Raw genomic sequence first — 22,800 nt, forward strand, 5'->3', positions numbered from 1 at the left:
AAGAAATATCACATTGCTACTAACTTTGCCTGTATACCCAGTGTTACTTTGAGTGGTTGACACAAAATTAGGAAACTTCCTGTCATGCAGTGAAGAATGTCATAACCATGGATATCTCTCAGGCTTTGGTTTATTCTGTAATCAGTACCCTGGATCTACAAGCACCATTAGTGGAATTACTTTTTCAACCCAGTTTGTACACTTTTTCAGCACAGTCCTTATCATGTGTCCAATCTATAATTTGGCATGACAGACTAGAAAGACTATAGATTACTTAAATGAAAAGGTGAAGATAATAAAAAAATTGATCCAAATCAGAAGTACAGCAGCACAGTGAATGTCTGGAGGAGTCTCTGGGACGTTGTGATTTTTATCCTCACACACAAGCCTGGTTCTGTTATACACTCTGTTTCCAAGTTTTGTGCTTATGAAAGTTATGTAGTCACTAAAAATTCAAAGTGAGCATAAGCTGTTCAGGGAGTTGGAATTGTTATTTGAATTCAGAAGCTCAACTGTCAGGGGTTACAATACCAGCTTAAACCATGGCAGATCCACTTCTCTTTCTCACTGGGAATTGGGGACAGAGATGTTTAAACCAGGAGCTTAAGAACTGAGTTATCTGAGGCATAGCAAGAAAACCTGTAATGTCTCCTTTGTGAGAAGGTTCAAAGCACACCTGTTCTCCTGAAAGATGCTTTTACTTAGCAGGTTATAGGCTTTTTAGGGTAGAGACTATACACTTCCTACATTCATGTTGAAATCATTTCTCTGTAAGTAATATAAAGCTATATAAATGGGACAAAATTAACATGCAGGAGTTCAGCAGAATTGCTATATCATGAATGTAAGGTCCTGGATCTTGATCCAAGAACTTTTCCTTATTTAATCAGAAACTGGATTCAAGAAAATATGGCCAGAGCCAGACAGTTAATGGAGAGTAAGTAAGAAATCATAGAAAAGAGATCTTGTGACATGCAGTGGACAGAAGAGCACATTGATGAAAGGAGTCAGTGACATTTCCAGAGTATTTGATGATTCAGGAGGCTGTTTCTCATTGAAAAATATTGGTGTAGGACAGGGAAGAAAAAGACATACTTGGGATCTTTTCCAATGGCTGCAGCACTGCTTCAAAATAACACTTCAGTGTGTTGCACCAGTGTACTCTGTTTTCAGCCATAAATGAGAAAGCATTATTGCCAGCTTCAGAACTGACTCTTTTTTGAATCAGTTCAGCACCTTACAGGAACTATCTACAAGAGAAGTTCTGTAGAAGTTGGGCATTGTTTTTACTGGAAAGCAGATAGATATCAAACTGTCTAGTACCAGATTGGCATGTGAGCACTGGAAGGGCTGTGTTCCCATTAAAAAACATTTCATACCAACTTCACAGGCTCCCTCAGCCCAGCAGCACCAAATGTGTGAGGATTTTCATGACAGGTAGAGAGCTGTGTGTCTCAGCAAGGATACTAATATGGAGCTATGAAAAGTCCAGTGGCCACTGAGTTGCCTGTGATACAAATAGCAGAATGAAGAAGGTAATTTTGATTGTTGCTGTGTGGCAATATTCTAGACAGACAGGATCTTACTTTTGGCAGCCAACTTGGGCTAATGCTTCAGTTAGTACAAAGAAAAACAGGTTGTATGAGCTATGCAAAAACGTGCGTAACAATCTGAATGTTTTCTCAGATATTCAAGAAACTCTTGCTAGAGTCCTGCTTTACTTAGCAAATGAGAATTTGGTAAGTGTTACAAGAAGCAAGAAGCCTATAATCTGATATATAAACCTGAGAAATGACTTAATTACCAAATAGAGCTTTGTGACCTCAATCTGCTAGGTGTTAGATTATCCTCTTTGGGATGGAGTTTGACTGGAAGGTTAGCTATTTCCTTCCTTAAGCTGTATCACTTGGCCTGGGAATATTCTGGAATAACAATCCTAACTAATGGATGACTTTTAACTTCGAATTGTCTTGAAAGAAAGCTTGGAAAGTCACTAAGAGGGCCAGAGCATATCTTCAGCATACAAATGTTGAGGCCTGTGACACAGCTGTTTCAACTCTTTCTCTGACATTCATTTACTTGGTGACAATGGACGAGTTGATCTTCCCCTCTCTGAGGCAGCACATATCTCAGAAGGCTTTTTTAAGGCATAATATATTGCTTTGAGATTTGATTTTAGGGACAACGTTTGAATAATCTAGTTTTACACTTAAAGCATTAACCAGAAGCATGTTACCTCTCCATGGGAGGTCCTTACTTGGAATACTTTGTTTATTGCAAAAACACCCTGTTAAGATGGAAATGCCTCGTCATGTTCCACTAAACCTCATTTCAACCATAACAAAATTATGAAGGCTGAAAGACAGACACTTGTTTTCTAACTGTATGCACTTTTGAGGTTCAAGACAAAGATTTCTAAAGACATTAATCATGTCTCTCTACAATTTCCTCACATTTTAAGGCATTTATATGCAGAGTGTCATTATCACAATTCAATTCCAGACATATGGTTTCTGTCATGAAGATGTAAATGCAAAAATTCCTGTAACTGTGAAAACAAGGGAAAATGTGTTAATTTGAGTACAAGCTTTTTCTTGGTTTTAGTCTTCTACTTTCTTCAGCTACTGGAAGCTCTGCCATTCCACTTAAATTCCTATCATACCACTCTTAGGCTTTCCTTGTCCACCACCTTTACTAATCTTTTTGAAAGCCTCACTAGCAACATTTTAGTCATCCAAATTGAACTCAACTCACCAGTTGTCTTCAGCAGTCTGTTACTTGACCAAAAAATATCCACAGCATTTCTAAAATGGGATCTCCCACAAAGGAGTTGTTAATACTCATAAATGACAACATGCAGCTGAACTGACACTTCAGTAGGGGGGTGTAATTAATAGAATTCATGCCAAAATTCATGATAAAGAGATTATAACTTGTCATACTTAAAAGAAAAGGTCACATTTCAAGCTGACTGTGCAAAACAACAATTTATTCTCTTTAATAGATCTTTTCAATGTGAATAGCTTTTCAAAGTGTACATAGAAAAGACTTTAAATAATATAATGACTAATTAGGTATGCATTTGTAAGTGAGCTACACAACAGCAAATAATTATAATGGTAATGGTAATGATAATGATAATCATCATCATGGACACATAAGGAATTACCCATCCATACTGAGAGGTCACTGGAACAGGTTTACTGACTTTTACTGAAGGGAAAGAAAATAACTCAGTCTTTCCTAAAGAAGACTTTATCAGCTAAATGTTTTTATCACCATACATACAGAAAGCTGGAGTCTGAACTATTTTGTACCAAAGCAAAAAATCAAGTTTAGGAGCCTATGGAACCTGTACACAGGATGTGGGACTGAAAATCTTTCTATCAGTACTTATGAGAAATAACTCTGCACCTTTTAAACTTAAAGTAAAAAGATATTACATTTTAGACATTTTGGGCTTCTTATGCATGATGTGTACTGTAATAAGCAAAGCTGTCTAAACTTCTGACCACTTTTGCTTTTTTTTGGCATATAAGTCCAACAGGAGGTATTAGGGCAAAAATAGTGTTGTCATTGAAGCTTAAGAAGATTGACTTATATGTGGTTTTTGAAAAAAAAAATTGATGACTTTCACTCACTCACTCGATTTTTGTATTTCAGAAATCCTGATGGAGATGTCAGCCCGTGGTGCTACATTGCAGAACATGAGGATGGAATATATTGGAAATACTGTGAGATTCCATCCTGCCGAAGTAAGAGCACCAGGCAATTTTTTTAGGCCTTTGTCTCACAGAGATTGGCAGTTATACAGCAGTGGGTGGTGATTTTCAAACAGAAACCAGGATAAGGCAAATCATCTTATTTTCGTTTACAGACTAAGCTATATTTTAAATGGGTTTTTAATGACTAGCTCACTGAGTTGTTCCTCCACTGCTATCCTTTTCATCTTATCTCAGAGTTACTGGATTATATTATTTACAAGTAATTTTGCATGAGAGAGAATCACACAAAAGTACTGCTAGTTCTTTGAATCCATAGAAATATGGATATGAATAGGAAAAATTTTAATTTTATGTAGGTGTCCACCATTTGCAATTAGCTTGTAAAATGAATTGTATTAGTTTAATGTGATAGTGCATCATACACAGAACTGCTTGGAAGAAACAAGAGACAGTATGAGAGGACACAGGGAAAAGGTGGCTGTTTGGTATGTGGGAACTCCAGGCTAGAATTCTGTCTCTGGCAGGTGCATGTACTTAGAATTGCTGGGAAACCACAACCTGGGCTTTGTTTGATTTTTTTTTTCAATCAGATAATTCACGAGCTACTCACCTGAAGCTTCCTTCCAGTGTTTAATATTTTTAATATATTATATTTTTTACCTTGTCTAAAATGTCATGATTTGTGTCAGTATGTTCCAAAATTTTCTTTCCCAATGCTCCAAGATAAGCTCCTAAGAATTACATTCTTAAAATATGCCTGGATATTAAAGAGAGATTTCAGTTTTACATGTTAACAAGCAACCATAGCTACACATTTTATTAAGTTTAATCATTAGTGCCTTCACTTGCTTTCCTTGCTTCTTCTGTGGAAGGAGTCTTTGTTTCTGAGGGATAACTCAGGTGTACACCCTTAAGCATCAGAGCAGTTGTCCCTATGTAGGAATACTTTTGACTGGAAGAAGTATGTTGCTTAGTTAAGAAAAGAGAACCAAGCAAAGAAAAATGGATCTATAGATTTGTTTACTTTGTTCATAGATTTTTGGTTTGTTGGTTTGGGTTTTTTATGCACATGAGTGAGTGAGTCACATCCTCAAGCTAGGCAAACAAATACTTAAGTGTGACCTTAAGCCAGATGACTTTTACCTAGACTTAAATACAAATTAAGTGGTCTAATTTTAAATAACGCAAAATCATTCAACACTTCAATACTTATTGTTTAGAGGACATCTTACTCTTCTTTTTCTAATATACCAGGTTTGATTTAGGAAACCTGACCCTCCTAATTAAGAAATTTATCTAAGTCTAAAATGAAAGAATTTGCATTTTCTTTAAAGACCACAGATGTTAACAAATTATCTGGATACAGCACCAGGAAAAAAGCTGAAAGGCAAATTCTCTCCACTCCATTTGTTCTACACAAAGGATCCTTTTAAAACCAGCCTCACTCATTTTCTCTGTGGTGGGGAGCAGAGGATTTAAACTTGGACACTTACTTGCACAGATAATCCAGACTTATATTTACAAAATGTCCTTTTGACCAGTAGCAGCTGCTTCAAGAATTGCACTGAAACTCAATACTAGTAAAAGGAATTGCAGCAATTTAGAGCAAACTGTACATTGCAAGCCCATCCAAATCTTAATACAAACCTCATGGTTTACTGTGTAAGTAAAAAAATCTTTTATTCTTCACCAGATTTTCTGTTTTCAGTAAGCATGTTGCTAAATCAGAGGACCATCAAAACTGTCTCGTGAAGTACACAATACAAAACTGAGGTTTGTGATGGAGCAAGAAAGCAATCATGTAAAGAAATCCTGTTTGAAAATTTTTAGAGGAGTATAAGCTTCTTTTCCATAATCATATTTACTGCTAGAAAAGACAAGTATGTGGAGCATAAGTTCCCTATTAACTATACCCACATAACACCGTGACAATGCCAACAACATGAAGCGTCTTGATTGCCCAGAGAGATTTGCATGCAGTGATTCACTGTAACAATAATTAAGAATCTACAGTTAAGACTTTTGCATTATGGTGATGATTTCACATGATTATATCATGTGTCTCCTTCACTAATATTTAGACGTAACACTAAATGTTTCAGTCAGAAGTGTGTTCTGGCACTCTGCATGTGCAGACACGCTGCACAGAAATTAGCAGTGCTGGAGGAAGATGGATGAGCATAATCACAGAAGACAGCAGTAGTTACCCCAGTAGGAGCTTAGTCTTTCCTTTTCTTCCTCTCTTCTTCTTAATGTCTTGTCTGCTAAGCAGACTGGAATGAACAAAAACAAAATAAGAGTCAAGACAGCAGCTCTGAGTCCTGAGAGAACATGTGCATCTCACATGGACAGTTCAGAACTGAATGCTTTACATGGTTTGTTTGCAATGTCGCAGCTACTCCTGACTTTCTTGGTCTCCTTGTTAATGAGGTTAGGTTTAAACTCAAAGGAAATAACAACTTATGCTCCCAAAATGTAAAAGAAAGGCTTACTATCCCACTTAACTGCATCTCTGTGTTTATGACCTGTGTGACTCTCTTCCCATAAACAGATTTTGTTACTGGAATCGTTTTTCCAGGGTGCATGTATGTAATGTAATAGATTTGACTGAGATGTCGATGAAGTGTTAAATGGCAGAGCCAGGATCACCCTGTAAGATTGACCTGTCTGCATTTTAACACAAGAGCAGAGAGCTCAAACCATTTGAGGCAGTGTACTGGTGTACACTACCATTGCAAAAGGCTAGGAGGCTCTTGAAAGACAACTAGATGAGCATAGCTGGAACATGATTTTGAGCTCAAAATGATTAATTCCATGTTTTAATACATGTGCCTTGGCATGTCAAACGCAGAAGCTGTGGTTTTTGCCAGGACCTCATTATGTCAGATACTGCTTAAAAGAAAAATAGTATGTTTGCACAAAAGAGGTGACCTCTTAAGCACAAGAGAACAAATAAATACAAACAGGTGAAGACAATTTAATAGTAAAACATCACTGGTCAGCATGAACAGTAATTGCAGAACACTGACTACCTCATTTTTTGCCAAGTTTCTTTAGTAGGCTAAATATTAAGAGCAAAGAAAATTAAAATACTGCTGGGACACCAAAGAGACTAATTAGCTTTAGGATGTACGCCTGATTTAGTTACAAAATTTAAAAGGTTTTCAAATTACTCTGTCAGATTTCTTAGCATGGCACATATTTTAAAGTACTAATTCTCTGGAGATAAGGTTGAAGGGTCTCACCAATAACGCTACTTCAAAAATTTTTAAAAAATTACGAAATCCCAGGTGTCTTAGGGAAATGAGCTAGGTTGGTTAACTAGGAAGCTTTTTCAGAGCAGTGAAAGCATGCACAATGCCAAAAAAATGAGCTCTCTGAGAGTTATCTGCCCAGCTGTACTCAGCTGGGGTGGGGCTGCAAATGGGGATTTCCAAAGGTATGTTAAATCAGGCTGTAACTTGAAGTCTCAGTACTTATATGCATTTTGCTGCAGGGCATATCAAAGCCATAACTCCATGCAAGTATTTATAATTGAAATTGTGTCATTCTTAGGAAATTATGAACAATATCTGAAGCAACATTATGTTTACTGGGTACTGAAATAAAAAATGACTGAATAAATAAAACTCTTAATGCAGCTCCCTGACCACATCACAGGTCATGCAGAGCTGTGGCAGTTAGGTGGACAAAAAAGAATCCTTGTCAATATGGCATAGGAATAAAACACTTACCTTACCACAGAACTGGGAATAGATTTAATTTCAAGTATCTGAGCAGATATGACAAGTAGGCAAGGGGTAATTTTATGCCATTAGCCCAGTATTATATTGTACTCCACATCCTCTCCGTGGGGTGGTCATGGCTAAATTCCAGTGCTTTGATGAAAAGTGCAAAACCAAAACAAAACAAAAACAGAGGACAAATTGTGCACTGAAGGGGGAAAACTGAGCTCCCGTGGTGACCAAGGAGCCTTGAAACACTGTATTAATGTAAATAGATAGAAAAATAGGGGTTTTTTAAAGTGATATTGCTCATTTTTTATCTCTTTGTATGATACTTCAAATTCATCTCAGAATTCAAGTTTTAAATATTAGGAAATTCCCCTATATAAGTGCACAGTCCCTCCCATAAAATTTGCCAAACTCCATTCTAAAACACCTTAGGTTCCCTTCCTCAAATATCCTGTTTTGAAAACTTCCAGAATGTTATTGTTTTGAAGATCAGACAGAACTCACATAGTTTAATTTATATTGTTAGAATATGCATGCTCATAGTAAAAAGTACCCACAAACCCTCTGAAACTACTTAATGCTTTTCTTTTTTTTTTTAACTGTCTCTGTCAGGAGAAATGAACCAGGTATTTATCTTGTCTATTTTACTGCAGATTACTGGAACCAACCAGAGAGTATTACAAGTATATTGCTAAGAAGATATGGTACTCTTGCCCCTTCATTTATCCCTGTGCATGTTTGGAAAATATGACAAGGATCTAGCATAGAGTAACACTTCCCATACTGCAGAACACACTGCTTAGTAATCAGGTAGTGCATAAAGTGGGCTGTGTTTTGGATGTTTACAGGCACACCTTTAGAATGACTGTTGTCTGTTGCTCTTGCCAGTGCCAGGGAATCTGGGGTGTTACAAGGACCATGGAGAACCACCACCTTTGACTGGCACCAGTGAGACCTCCAATAAACTCACCATCCAAACATGCATCAGTTCCTGCCGAAGTCAACAATTTAAGGTGATTTCTTTGACATACATTTACAAAATGTTTTCAAAGACAGCAGTATGCCTAGAGCTCTCTCTCGTATTTCTCCTGTTCCCCCCTCTTTTTTTTTTTTTAAACCTTTAGGAGGTCTAAGGTCTCACTTCCACTCCAAGAGATCTATATCCCTCTGTCTGCATCCAGAGCAATGTGGACAAATGCCAGGATGCCAGGAGAAAGTATGCTTGCTTACTGCAGTTCTGAGTGACAGGGCACCCTAATGGTCCTCCATTCCATGTTTCTCACTAGCCTGAAGTAGCATCCTGACAGCTCAAACAAAAACAGTTTGTGGTGGTTCCTCTGACTAATCATACTTCTCCAAAACACACATATTCTGCTGCCAGCTTTCTTGCTCATACAACCTCCCGCTGTCACTCCTTCAAATGTTATTCCTCCCTTCTTATGCATCTTTGTTGTCAAAGTTTGCAGGCATGGAATCAGGTTATGCTTGTTTCTGCGGAAATAACCCTGACTACTGGAGATACGGGGAGGCAGCCAGTACGGAATGCAACAGTGTTTGCTTTGGAGACCATACTCAGCCTTGCGGTGGGGATGGCAGAGTCATTCTTTTTGACAGTAAGTATTGAAGCAGGCTCAGTTTTTCCCAAAGGAGAGGCCTCAAATGTTCAGCAATTTAGGGAAAAGGCTCTAAGTACAATGAGAACTGTTGCACACAAAACAGCAAAACACCTAAATTCAATATAAGATAAAGCTGTTTTGCATTTCTGTATAAGATTCTCAATCATTAATAACATGAAATAGCTCTTCCAAAAAACTATGCCTGCTCGTGCTCTGGAGATTCTCTTACTTCCTCACAAGTAGTACTAACTCAGCTATCAGAAACAGCATGTCACAACAGAAAGACACCTTAAGAATTGATCTTACTAGAGAGTAAATATATGAATGAGGCACCTCAAATAAAATTTGAATATCCACCAACTTCTTTTTTTTTTAATTAAACATATTTGCTATGACACAGTTAACACAATGCAAAGCAATGCAGGTAGGACTGAGACAGAGAAATATACTGTGAAAGTACAACCAAATTAGGTTGCTGTTATGACCATCGCTGATTTCATAATGTCTTATACATAGAAATCCTCCTTTCTACTCTTCAGTTTATGTACCAGTGCCAGCTGTGTAACTCCAGAGGTAGATGGTGTGAGTCACTGGTTGTCTGGCTGCAGTACAAGCTCCCAGTATAGCTGAGAGTACTGGGAAACTGCACCAACATATCATTGCTTCTCAATCTCAACTGCCTTTGATGTAGAAGCTACCTTTTGAGTTACAGACTTTCTGGAACTAAAAATGGCATCATATTCCACCTTCTGATCACACAAACAAACTTCCCATCTCCATACTTTACAACTCAGGTTGCCAGTTAGCGAGACAGAAAGACATTTCAGTGGGACAGAAATTAGTCACTCTGCTTGTTTCCAGATTCTCCCCAAGATATGAAAAGATGCACCAGAGTTGCATGTTACTTCCAGTGCTGAGATAGCACTGGTAGCATCACATTGCAGCATCCTCTGTTTCCTTCTGCTCTTGGCCTATCAAATCCTCAGTGGGTGAAGTCTTCCTTTGTAGTTTTCCTTTTCCAGAGTGACCAAGAGCTCAGCAAAATGTTACCCTGAGGACCTGCAGTGTCTTTTCTGGTAAACAGCAACGTTTACCTGAAAGCTGTGGACAGGTAAGAGAGGTCATCCTAGTAGCAGCTACCTGTTTGCTTTTCCTGGTGAGCAACACCTGCTCCCCTCATGTCTCTGTTTCACATTATGTCATATCCCCAGAACCTCCACCACAATCCTTGTACACACACACCCTTCCCCCTCACCCCATTACCCTTATGTTTATGTGTTACTGTCACAGTCTAATGCGGTAACATTTAGACCCACAACACAGAACTCTGCCAGCTCTAGAAGGAAATGAGAGAGGGAAAGCATTTCCATTCCATATGGGACAATGCTGTGCTTTGCTAGGCATCTGTGGAGCACTAGTCATTGGCACTCTTAGTTAATATTGCTAGCTTGAAAAACTTCTTGTGATTCAGGAATTACAAACAGCACAGTCAAATGTAACAATACCTGTAAGCTATTTTCAAATTCTGTATCTCGGTGACAAATTTCAATTCTATCAATTGTATCTGTTCTATCTATTTGAACAATCCTATCTATTGGATTCAATCACCAGCTGTGTTAGCGTGGAGTGAGTGCCAAACACAAATTCCCCTATGTCCCTTAGTACCTCTGTGGGGTCTTTCACATTCCTTCTGTTCTTATTCTTTCATATTCTTTCAGTTCCTCTATTAGGTCTTTCCCAGTGCACACTCAAGTACAAGGTTTGTTAAGGCTATGATCAGGCCCTGCTCCAGAAAAAGAAATATTTTCACGTGTTCTTCTGGCAGACATATGCTACTTCTTGTTCCCAGAGTTTCCTTTTAATTTGTATTTATTAAAACTTTTTCTCAGAGGCCTGTGAAAACTGAGACACTTTAAAACAGTTCCTTTACTTCCATTCTCACAGGCCTGTCTTACAGGGCTTTAATCAAGCTTTCAGAGACAATAATTCTACTTTGATTCTTCAGTCTTTGGGGAATGATAACTTTGATAACTTTGATTCAAACAGCTTTGACATAAAATGCATTATATAATATATATATATATATAACATATATATTACATATATATATAATACATATATATGCATATATACCTCTCTCTAATATATTTTAAAAATTATACGTGTATATATAGATATGCATCCTCAGTTGGCTGCCATTTGAGTTGCTCTCTGGATTCACTGGTAATTAACTTTGCACTGGGAATCTGGATAGTTGTCAGAGAATATAACAATGTATTGGGCATGTACTTGTTTCTAATATAAAAGGTAGCAACAAATCTTTTCTTTAGACTTTGTAACAGGATCTTTTTCAATTTACTTAGTGAAGGTAAGGTCAGATATTAGTTGGACAAGATCAAAAGACAGGAGGCTTGAAAAGCTCATATATATGGCGACAGAGGTGATTAAGGGATTACAGCATCATTCATACAGGGAGAGGCTGAGAGAACTTGGATTGTTCAGCTGTGATAAAAGAAGGCACGGGGGGAACCTTTTCAATTTGTGTAACTGATGGGAGGGTGTAAAGATGAAGCCAGCCTCTCCTCATTGTTATCTAGTGAATAGATAAGAGTCAAAAGGCACAAACTGAAATACAGGAAAATACATTTAAACTAAAGGAAGAACTTTTTTCATGGTGAGGGTGACAGTGGAACAAATTGCCCAGACAGGTTGTAGAGTTTCCATCCTTGGAGACTCAAAATACAACCAGACACTGTTTCCTGCTTTGAGCAGGGGGATTTGAGTGGACAATCTTCAGGGTCCCTTCCAAACTCATTTGTTCTGTGAATATTTGTTTTTTCAATTTGATACAGCTGTGAAGGAGTTTCAGTACTTCAACAGTGAGAGTTAATAATCACTAATCCACTTGCCTCCCTGCCTCATAAGGGATGGAGTAGAAGCCCCTGAATCAGTGATTTATCTTTTATCCTGTTCCTGCGGGGATGTGGGAAAGGGTATGTGGTTCCCTGCAAGGACAAAGGACAGTTCAGTATTCAAGACTGATGCACAGGTCTGAGTAATGAGACATGAGGAGCCTGTTCCAAGGAAATGCAATGTAATGGCCGTGCTCCCAGTGCTGTGGAAGGTAAAGAATACCAGTCCCAGAGACAGTGCATCCTGCTGGCATAGCAAGTCTGCACTTGCAAGTCACATTCAACTATTAGAATCTACAGGGTGCTAAAGTTTTGCAAAATTAATGTGTAACCTCTTTTTTTTTCCCCCATTTTCTCCCTCTTCTCTTGTTTTCACAGCCCTTATTGGTGCCTGTGGAGGGAATTACACTTCTGCTACAGCTGTGATCTACTCCCCAGATTTTCCTGACACATATGGCACAGGCAAAGTCTGTTACTGGACCATACAAGTTCCAGGAGCATCTCGAATCCACTTCAGCTTTGCCCTTTTTGAAATCAAAGATGCTACAGATATGGTGGAATTGCTGGATGGCTATACCTATCATGTTCTAGCTCGTTTTAATGGCAAGAACCGGCCTCCCCACACCTTTAACATCTCTCTGGATTTTGTCATTTTGTACTTTTTCTCAGATGACATCAATCAAGCCCAGGGATTTGCTATCAGATACAGAGGTGAGAGGCTAACTTTCCTGTTTCTACCTTTCAGTGAAACATTTAATTCACACAAGAGATTTCTGAAGTGGCAATGAAAGAGCAAATATTTTAACTCTCATTTAGCAGGTGTTTTATCTCTCTTGTTGCCACTGCACAGTGGGTAAAAGCTTTGCCAAAAATTCTCTCAATTTGGAACACTCCAGTCAGCTATGTCACAAACAGCAAAGTTCAGGTTTTCAAAAATTCAATCCTATACCTGCCTATCAAAACAGATTAGAAAATGACAAAAGGTGAAACAAATAAGGAGCATCTTAGCTCCTCTTGTCTCCTTCCAACAGTTTATTCCTCTCTGATCGAAAGTCATGAAGAGAACACGTTTTGGTCCTTGAGTTGTACCTACTGCTATGATGAACAATCAGCTTCCAGAAAAATTCTGAGAACCCCAACCTAGTGAAATACAGGTTTCTTCTGGAATCAGACATAATTTGATTGAGTTCTCTTAAGTAAACCAGAGAGCAGCACTTCTGTTTACAAGCACAAAATGAAGTCCAATTACACCTGTTAAGAAGTTATTTTAATCATACTCTTGTGTTTTCAGCTGTGAAGGACAATGTGCATCAAAACAAGACTCCAGTGAATCACACCCTTTCAGAGAGGATAAATGAACAAGCAAATCTCAGCATCAATGCAGCTCGGTCATCAAAGATACTTTATGTCATCACAACCAGCCCAAGTCATCCTACCAGCTCCATGCCTGGTAATATTACAATAAAGTGTGGAAACAGGGAAAACATTTTGCCAATGCACAGTCTGGAGTCACTATTTCCTTTGCTCCCCCTCCACATTATCTGATTCACTGTGCATCTTACTAATAGATGAATTTTCATGTAGTCTAATTAGCACTAACTGTGATTCTCTCCTTACATTTCAAAACTTACTTCTCAGCATAAATGAGAAATAGTGTGAAGATGGTGAGTTCTTTCTTGAGAAGGAAAACACATCAAAATAAAATGTGAGTCAGAGCAGCCTCCTCGCTAGAATCAGCTTCAGTGACCAGTGCATACTAGAGAGTGGCACAAATTGCTGAAAAAAAAAGAGCAAGCTTTTGTAGAGTCTAGAAAAGCTTGAATGCTGGATGCATCCCAGTCACCCCAATTAACAAAAGCTTCATCAATAATACAAAGAAGGCTGGACAAGTTCATGGGTGCAGGGGAGGTGCCACTGAGAACTGCCATGTGTCAAGAACTTGATGTTACAATGACACAATGGGTCCTGCTTGACTTGCTCCTGCAACCAGAACTAAATTGAAATATAAAGTGCAATGGCCAAGAGCAGACCACAAATACTGATCACCTGTCTCAGGACTCTAGAAGACACTCCTCCCATTCTATACTTTGTGATTTCTTACATAACTACATAATTACTGATAAAAACCTGGACCACCTCCTTGCAATCATAACAGTTGCTACTGTAGCATATATTCTAGTCTGCTTTTAAATTTTCTTCTAAGTTTTGGTGCCTTTCCTAGATAATTTTACTGGTATATGCTTTGACTTTTGCCCACTTTCAACTTTATAGGGAGCAGTCCTGCAAGGGAAAAGCCAGTTCTGACTGAAAGTTGTACAGTTTCTGCCAGTCCTGTAGGTTTGAGGCATCTTCAAATTACAGTTTTGAATAAAGTGTCAGAAGGCTGCGTGTTTCTTTTGTGCAATATTCTTACTTTAAAAACTGTAAGTAACTGAATGTACTAACAACTTCCCCCCTCCCCCTCTCCTTTTCTTCTTCTCTTTTACAGAGTGGACAATATACAGTCTCACAGCACTGCTCATCCTAAGTGTTACAGCCATAATAGCAAAGATAATTCTCCACGTTACCATGAGGTGAGTGTGGAGCAAAGCTGTCCTCAGAGAACTAAGATCTCAGCTCTGTATTATAACGTGACACTTAACCAGATGGTTTTTTTGCCTATTAATAAAAACAATATAATTTTTGTTTTATTTTTCTACGCTTATACCAAGTAAGTTTTGTGTCCTCTAGATGTACACTCATTGAATGAAATGATAGATGAGTTAGCAGCAAATCAAAATTCTGAATATTGTGTTTACATACTAAAAACAAGCTTAAATATAAAAGGAAATTAATTTGTATTAATAGCAACCCGTAACAGAGTCTGTACAGATTTCTTATCTTAATGTCACTGCTGTTGTTAGGGTAGCAACTATTCTGGCAGTAGAATACCTACTTTTCATTTGGTCATGACAACCAAGAAATGCTCCAAAAACCTCTGTATTGTGCAGAGGGAGAAAGAAAAGGTGTCCCAGAGGTAGAGGAAGCTGTGAGCATTCCCAGTGCAGCAGCACTACAGACAGATCACTATGGCTTCCCAAGCACCCTAATACAGGAGTGAATTCACCCTTGTCTCCTAGATCCCATCAGATTCCATCCACAAGTGACACTGAAGACTGCAGTGATGTCACCACTGCCGGTGAGATCTGGAGTATATTTTACCAGCCATCCACATCGATATCCATCTTCAAGAAAAAGCTCCGAAACCAGCAGGATGATTGCAACCCCCTCGTGGGAAACTAAAGTGCCTTCTGCTTTACAAGAATTGATCTCCTTAAAATCCAGGTGACTTGAGATTAGTCCTTCCTTTTTTTCTCCCAGTCTCATACTTGTTTTCCAAAAAGTCTGTTTCCAAAGACCTTTGAGTGACTTTGCCTATCTGCTGTTCTCTTGGGTATATTAGTGACAACGGATTTAACTGCAGCAATAGTTTTGAAGTATCTGGTGCTCATCAGATCTGTAGTGCTCTTAATTACTGCCTTTAAACCACTGCACTTAAAATATATGTAAAAACTTGTAAAATTCAAAATGTCCTGTACCCCTGCCAGAGGTAACTGAGTGAATATCTGCAGGTTGAGGAATTATTGTGTCCTGCTTTCCTGTATCACTGTATTTTATCAGGCTACTTTAGTCCTTTTATTCTCAAGGCTGAAGACAGAGGTAGGTACAGATAACGTGTTCAGCTGCCACAGCAACCAGAGCTTATTGGCCTTAATGTAAACACATCTAAATGGTACTTGGAAAATATATCAGCCTGGTTGCCCAGTGCTCTGCTGTTTCTACATTTTCTGTTTCTACAAGCAGAGATGCACAAATGAAAATCAAATTCAGGAGGTGCTCTATCAAGTATCAGCTGCAAATACATGTTTTGATGGAGTCCTGCTCACCAGGTCAAGGCCTGCATGAGCAATGAGGCCTTTTAAATGACTGTGTCTGACCCATCATTCACTGATGTTTATGATAATTTTGTTCATATTCACAGTGATCCTTTAAAAAACCATTGTACTCCAGCCTGAAGTCCAGCATCCATTCTGGGTGTTAAGCTCAGGGCTTCTTAAAGGATTGCCCAGAGATACTGTAAATCTACTGAATTTTTAAACAGTGAAGCTAACAAATTTTACTCTGAAGTTACAGATATTAATCTCAGCAGCCTAAAGTGGGATCAACAGTGAGTCTTTCAGGCTCAACAAGTTCAGAGCATCAAGATATTTAGGAAAAACTGTCAATGCAGAAGACAGATAAACTGACTGGCAAAGTTTACTGAGTGAGCAGCTCCTCAAACTATGTTTGAGGAAATTCACTGAGAACCATTAAACTGGTTAAGTTTAAACATATACTAATGGTCTGCATATTTGAGACATACCATACATGCAGTCAGAGAACATCTATTAAGAGCATCTACAAAAGGTAACTAAGAAAAGAAAATTGTCACCAAGTTCAAATTCATTATAGTATCTGCCCTTATGGTTTTTAACATATAATTCCCTCCCCCTCACGTGGGCTACAGATTTCCTTGAAAAAATAGGGCATCTAAGAATTAAACAATGAAATATTGTGCCTTACTTGCCATTGTAGATCTAGTCTTTTACCTGAACTGAATTCAATCCAGCTCTATTTATGTAGCACAGATGAGTGCCAGCAACAGCTGAACAATGCCACCATACGTGCCTAAAAGAAACAAGACCTTTACTAAGCCAGCAATTATGACATTGTTTATATCAAAAATGGAATATCATGGGAACATCTAGTACTTTCTTGCATGAGCTGCTGGAAAGAATACAGGAAACTATAATTATGTTATTACCTAAAATCAAGATAGGACGAGTTGTAAAAAATACGCCGCTGGTTCTCTCTTCCGTGCCTTCATGTTAGACCATAACACATTATCTGCCTCAAACCAACAAAAATTCTGAAACTGCCTTTTTAGCAGTCAGGCTTTGCATCATGCTGCATAGAGAAAGAGTCCAACTCACAGATTCATAGCAGAACAAAGAAGGTTGGTTCCTGAGCGTGCTTAATGTGGTGCACTAATAGAAAACCAGGAGGAGAGAATCGCAGTGTGGTGCCCAGACCCTTAAGAGTTGTTATGAGCACATAGTGCTTATCACAAACTGGTGAAGCTTTGCTTGCTTGCCTCATCAAATGTTCATGAGCAGTTAGCTACTGCTGATAAACTGAAAAAACCATCAGGAATGCCCCATGACTGATTTTTACCTACTGCAGGAAACTACAGAACTGCTAGGCTTCTCTTCCTTAGTAAAGAATTTAAGTTCACTACAAAGTTGGAGACAAGCATTGAAAACAACAGCTAAGACTGAAGCCACTAATGAAAAATCTAGAGAATTTAGAAAGAGATTTTTGCATCAGTCCCTTAGCTTCTCAACTGTTTTTTATATAATAAAATCACATTTCATGGGCCTTTCTTAGGGAATGCTTATCAAATTTCTGTACAAAAGACCCATAAAACCAGCAGTTACAGCAGATTAACTGGTCATGGCAACAAAAAACATGACTATGCAGAAGGTATTGGACAGTACATGGGTAACATACTGATAAAAGCTCAGTGGAAATTGTGAGGTCCCCATTTCCCCCCCACCCCTCCAAATCTTCCAGATTATCTGATTCTAGATACCTCTAATGCTTGCAAACAGAGCAATAGATAGAAATGCATGGACAGGGGCCCTTAAATAGCACTTGTTACTGTACAGGCCTGAGACCATAAAGAGCAGGTAGATCTCTGCTGTGAATTTTTTCCAAATGTGGTTTGGTCACTCACACTGCTCGTACAAGCACTTCAGGGTGTGGTGGTGTATGGCCAAGGTATATGGTATCCATTAATATAGCACTTTTTGATATTTGCTGTAAGGGTTTAGGGGGGGAGAGAAACAAAACGTGTGACATGCACAACTGTTGTAATCCCACATGATTCAGCAGCTGAGTGCTGACAGCTGGGGAGCACGGACACCTCAGGAGGTTACTGTTTACACTACTTTCTTCAGCAAAGTGAAAATAACTGCAGCAGAAGAATTTGTTTGGAATTGTATCTGAATGGCCTTCTGATGTCCTGCCTATCAGTTCCCTCAAAAGGCTGGACAGGCTGCAAGTCTGACATTGGCTACAATGTCAAAAGCAACTGTTTTGACAACAAAATAATCCTGAGGAGATGCCTCCTCATATACATACATGCATTCCAGCTCCAGCTCCGGCCCCCTTCTCACTCTGCTGTCGGTCTGACCGGCTGTGTGGTGCTGCAATAAACTGACAGGTCAAAAACTGCCATCGCCTTTTCTTCTCTGAGTTACCTTTCACAGAGATGAGTTCTCTGATGTTGTTTATTGGGTGGTTGCAGAGAGAGATGAGCTGACACAACCAAGTGGACAATAAGCCATAGGAAAAAGACAGTTGTCTGCCCCAGAAGCTGGGGCAGTGAGTGCTTCTGCTGGCACTGCCACTGCAGCAATCTGCGAGCTGCCGCCTCAACACTGTGTGCCAGAGCCTACACTGCACGTGGACCTCAGGTGGAAAGGGGCCAGCTGGACAAGTGCCTTCCCTAATTCAAAATCTATGTTTAAAACTAGTTTAGTTTGTTGACTAAATGATTTTATATGTATTTTTGTCTTAATATTGTTATGTTGTGGGGAAATAGAGACTGTGTTATGTAAAAATGTGTGATATGTTATCATAGTAATATATATATTTATGTATGTATAGGAAATGCATTATTTAATACAGCATATTATGCTTCTATCTTGCTAACATTTTGTAGGAAGAAAAGATGTTAGTTTACACTCTGGGAAAAATAAATTTTCTATACACTGTAACTGTAGGAAAAAAATCAAAGATACTTTTTTGGTATCTATAACAGAAGGTCATTGAGAACAGGGTAACTCAGACTCAGTTCTATGGCCAAATAGATGCTGATGAAACAATTGCTTTAAGAAGCACTTACCTCCTTTGATCTCACTTCTAGCTTGTATTTGTATTAGGCTGTTCATCAGATTCTACAAATTCATATGCATATACTCTCTGGACCATTTTTTTCCTTCAAACAGATAATCTGCTTTTTCAAAGCATTAACATCGTCCTTTTTAGAACTTGTTTCTGCCAGATTTTCTACAGCCAGTACAATGCTGAGGAAGTTTATCACACTGCTCATGCAGACAACTTAGTGGGATTGCAGAATTATGGTGTTTGTATTCCAACCCCCCTGGCAGGAGTATAAATGGGAGATTTTTACGGACAGTCCTGGCAGCTGTACTGAATGTGCAGCCTGTATGACTACAGACCAAACCCATCAGCAGACACATGGCTGCCACTGAATGAGCATGACTAGCTATTCCACTTTCATCTTCTGCTTAATGAGCCTTCTCAGGCAGTGGGAAGGACTACTAACAGATTTTTCTAGTGCACCACTTTGCCTAAAGGAAGGGTGAACTACAAAAACAACTGACAAATACTTGTCCAACTAGTTCTTAATACCTTGCATCAATATTTCACAATCTTCCAATGAAATATAGTTCAGTGATAGTTTCACCTGAATATTGTTCTAGGCATTCATGAACTCTGCTACTCATTTATGAATTCTGCTACCTTGAGAGTGAAAAACAGAATTCTCTTCAGACCACACTATTTTTCCTATAACAACACATTCCTGATACATATACATTTCATGCAGCTCATACTTTCTCAAATTTACTGAGCACCTGTGCTTTGGGGTGAAACTCAGCATTCTGAATTTCAGTCTCAAGACAACTTACTACAAATGCAAAGGCATGAACCACATAAGGCTGTCAAGAAACCAGAATAAATCAAACTTGAGATGACTCACCTCTGAAATATGTGCTGTGTTTATAGCTGGTCACCCTGCATTCAACAAATGGCTGTAAATAATAATTATGAAAAAATAAATACATTTGTGCAGAAGGAGTTCAGTTAGGACTGCTAACGTGTATACAAACATGGAATAAAGGAGGCAGAAACTGCTGCAGTTCACCAGCAGATTACAATGGGTTTGTCCGCTGTGGAGGTTAGAAGAGAATATTTGAGCTGGAAATGCTGAGAATGATTACATATATAAACTATAATGTTGCTCTGAGACACAATTTCTGAGGTAACAGCAAATTGAAAGTTTTCAGTTTACCTGTTTTCAAACTGTTACAAAGAACTGTGACAATTCTTTCAGTGTTTTCTTTACGAATTGCAGTAACATGTAATGCTGTTTCCACTTACTTGTGAGATTCATCTTTTCTTTAATTAATTCCTCCTGACCAAAATAATGCTACAGTTTAGGAAATCTTCAGTGACCTTTTATGTAAACACCAGAAAACCAGTGTCAGATACCCAAACTGTCTCCAGGTTTTCATGTGAAGACTCAAACTCTCTTTTTCTCTTAGAAACGTGTCACAGGGGACTGGCCTCCCCTCAGACAGGGTAGCTTACTCTGCCCTCCTTTCTTGCCATTCCGGTTATGAGACTCCTCTTGCACTTTGGTTTATTCTGGGAACTGTTGCCTTTTTTTCTGTTGCTGTTTCCTAAGCAACAGTTTCATTCCCCATGAGAGAAATGTGTTCTTGATTCTGAAAGAGACGCTTTTCTATGAAGCATTTAAGTCACAGGGGCACGGCGCTTTCACTGCAAGATAAAATATCCAGTTTCAGGTATGCTGTTGTCTCCCTGGCCAAAGAATTAGGCCAGGCTGGCTCCACGGGGTATGAACACAGCCATCCTTTTAAGGGTATTTTTCTCTTCACACTACCGAAGTAACAACAAACGTTACCTAACAGCTGTCACAGGATTTGACAGATGCACATGATATTGCAGATAATGTTACAGAAACACCAAGTGTTACTATAATGTACAATCCATTAAGAATAGTCTGCTCCTGCTTGTCTTTTTTTACCGTATCGAGATTCTGTGGAGGTTTGTGGTGCCCACAGGACTCTCATTTTGCCACAAATTTGTTCCTTAAACATTGAACCTCAATAGAAAAAAAGAACTGTCCCCCACCAAGTATCAAAATTTTCATTTCTGACAGAAAATATTTACATTTAGTCATTTTAAAAAAGCCACAACAAAGAAGAAACAGAATATCAGGCACACAACTAAGCATCACATCCAAGTTCAGCCAGCAGCCCACAACTGTCTTTCTCACAGAAAGAAAGGATGGGCTCACTGATTATTTTATGGGACAGCAAGAGTAAGGTATGCCCTGCTCTTAAAGGCACAGTCACCTCACACTTTTCTTCAGAACAAGAAGCAAGAAAACAAAACACAAGTCAACAATAGCAAGTGGGGGGGTGGAGGAAGGGAAGAGGAAGGAGACTCAGATGTGACCTGTCAACACAGAGCATCAGCCAAACACAGATGGCAAGTTTTATGCTGTTTGTAAAAACAGTTGCTTAATGACCTGATTTGCAGACAAAACACATATCTATAATCATTGGCGATTGCCAGGATTCCGTTTTCCAAATGGAAAAAGGTATTTTAATTGAGAAGTGCTTGCTGATGCTTCTTAACTCCTGCCTGCCTGTTGCTCTTCCATTACTGTGCCTGTCTTGGCATACAGACAGGCTTTCCCATTGTACCTGAGATGAGGATGATAACTGATCCTCCTGCCACAAAAGGTCCCATGCAAAATGACACTCCAGTTCAACAAGTTGTCATCCCAAACATGGAGTTTTCACGTACAAAGGGGGTTGGAGAGAATTAAGGCTCATTTCTTGGCTGAGTCCTGAGGTGACTGAATTACAGTGCACTTGAACATGGATAAGGAGGGGAGAGTCCAGGGGATTACTAGGTAAAAATCTCTGGGAGAAGGAAGAAACTGGAGGAGGAGTCTGGAAAAGATGTTTTTGTGTGTATTTGTGTGGGTGTGTATCTCTGGATGGGAAATATGCATGAAGGCAAACTGTTTACACAATAACATACAAACATGTATCACATAAATGTATACACACACACACACTGCCACATATCCCCAGGCCCCCCTCTTTCAGAGTCTGCATAGATATCTTTGGTCAAACTGTGCTCTCTGCTGACAAAACAAGTAGCACAGCACCGATTATCACTTCAGTGAGACCAGTGATTTCATGATCCAAGGCAAGGATTTGGATCTAGCTTGACTATTCAAGCTGTGATTCATCCAGTTGTGTCCACCTCCATCATGCTGGTTCAGGTCTCAAAACCATTTTATTTCAGGACAGTAAATTATTTTTACCTCAAATTATACCAGAATTAAATTGCCCTGCCACAAGGAACAGGCAGGTTCCAAACATAAAGGCTTTCCTAAGCCTTTGCTTTTCCTTCTGTGCCTGCCTCCCTCTGTAACCTCCCCCACCTCAACAGCAACCACAGCCAGGTGTGAGCAGGGCCACTGAGGCACCCTCATGAACACCCTCCCTGTTCACTCACACCTGGGGACAGTTACAACTGTCTGGATTGACACTGTGCACAACACCTGGTAAATTCAACTGTGGCATTCAGTGAAAACTGAATGATCCTAAGAAGATTATGGGTTGCCTCCAAAGGAAACCACAACCACTTATGATCTCTATGTCTGTGTATGTATTTACATATCCACCTATTATTTATAAAAAAAAAATAAATATGTTGTCTATTAGAGTTCATCTCAGCATATCTAGGACTGTACTTTGAGAACAACTATCTGTGTCCTTACCCCCAAAACAAGAAGAACAACTCCCACATGTATATGCAATAAAACTGTATTTTTGTGTGGTTTTGCCTTTTTTTTTCTTTTAATACAGACATTTGTACA

General features: G+C 38.9%; 1 protein-coding gene across 1 annotated transcript in view; it reads left to right on the top strand.

Annotated features, from left to right (window-relative positions):
- The window catches only part of KREMEN1 (kringle containing transmembrane protein 1), a 33,781-nt gene extending 11,021 nt beyond the window's left edge, over positions 1 to 22,760 (top strand). The window contains exons 3-9 of the mRNA XM_051785841.1: positions 3,664 to 3,755; positions 8,348 to 8,472; positions 8,919 to 9,072; positions 12,366 to 12,698; positions 13,279 to 13,437; positions 14,476 to 14,560; positions 15,107 to 22,760. Coding sequence (XP_051641801.1) covers positions 3,664 to 3,755; positions 8,348 to 8,472; positions 8,919 to 9,072; positions 12,366 to 12,698; positions 13,279 to 13,437; positions 14,476 to 14,560; positions 15,107 to 15,269 — 1,111 coding nt within the window. The 3' untranslated portion in view covers positions 15,270 to 22,760. The remainder of the gene's footprint in view (positions 1 to 3,663; positions 3,756 to 8,347; positions 8,473 to 8,918; positions 9,073 to 12,365; positions 12,699 to 13,278; positions 13,438 to 14,475; positions 14,561 to 15,106) is intronic.
- The last annotated feature ends 40 nt before the right edge of the window (positions 22,761 to 22,800 follow it).

This window comes from Manacus candei, unplaced genomic scaffold (assembly GCF_025592945.1).
Source record: "Manacus candei isolate 608988 ecotype Guabito, Panama unplaced genomic scaffold, ASM2559294v1 h1tg000020l, whole genome shotgun sequence".
Lineage (NCBI taxonomy): Eukaryota > Metazoa > Chordata > Aves > Passeriformes > Pipridae > Manacus > Manacus candei.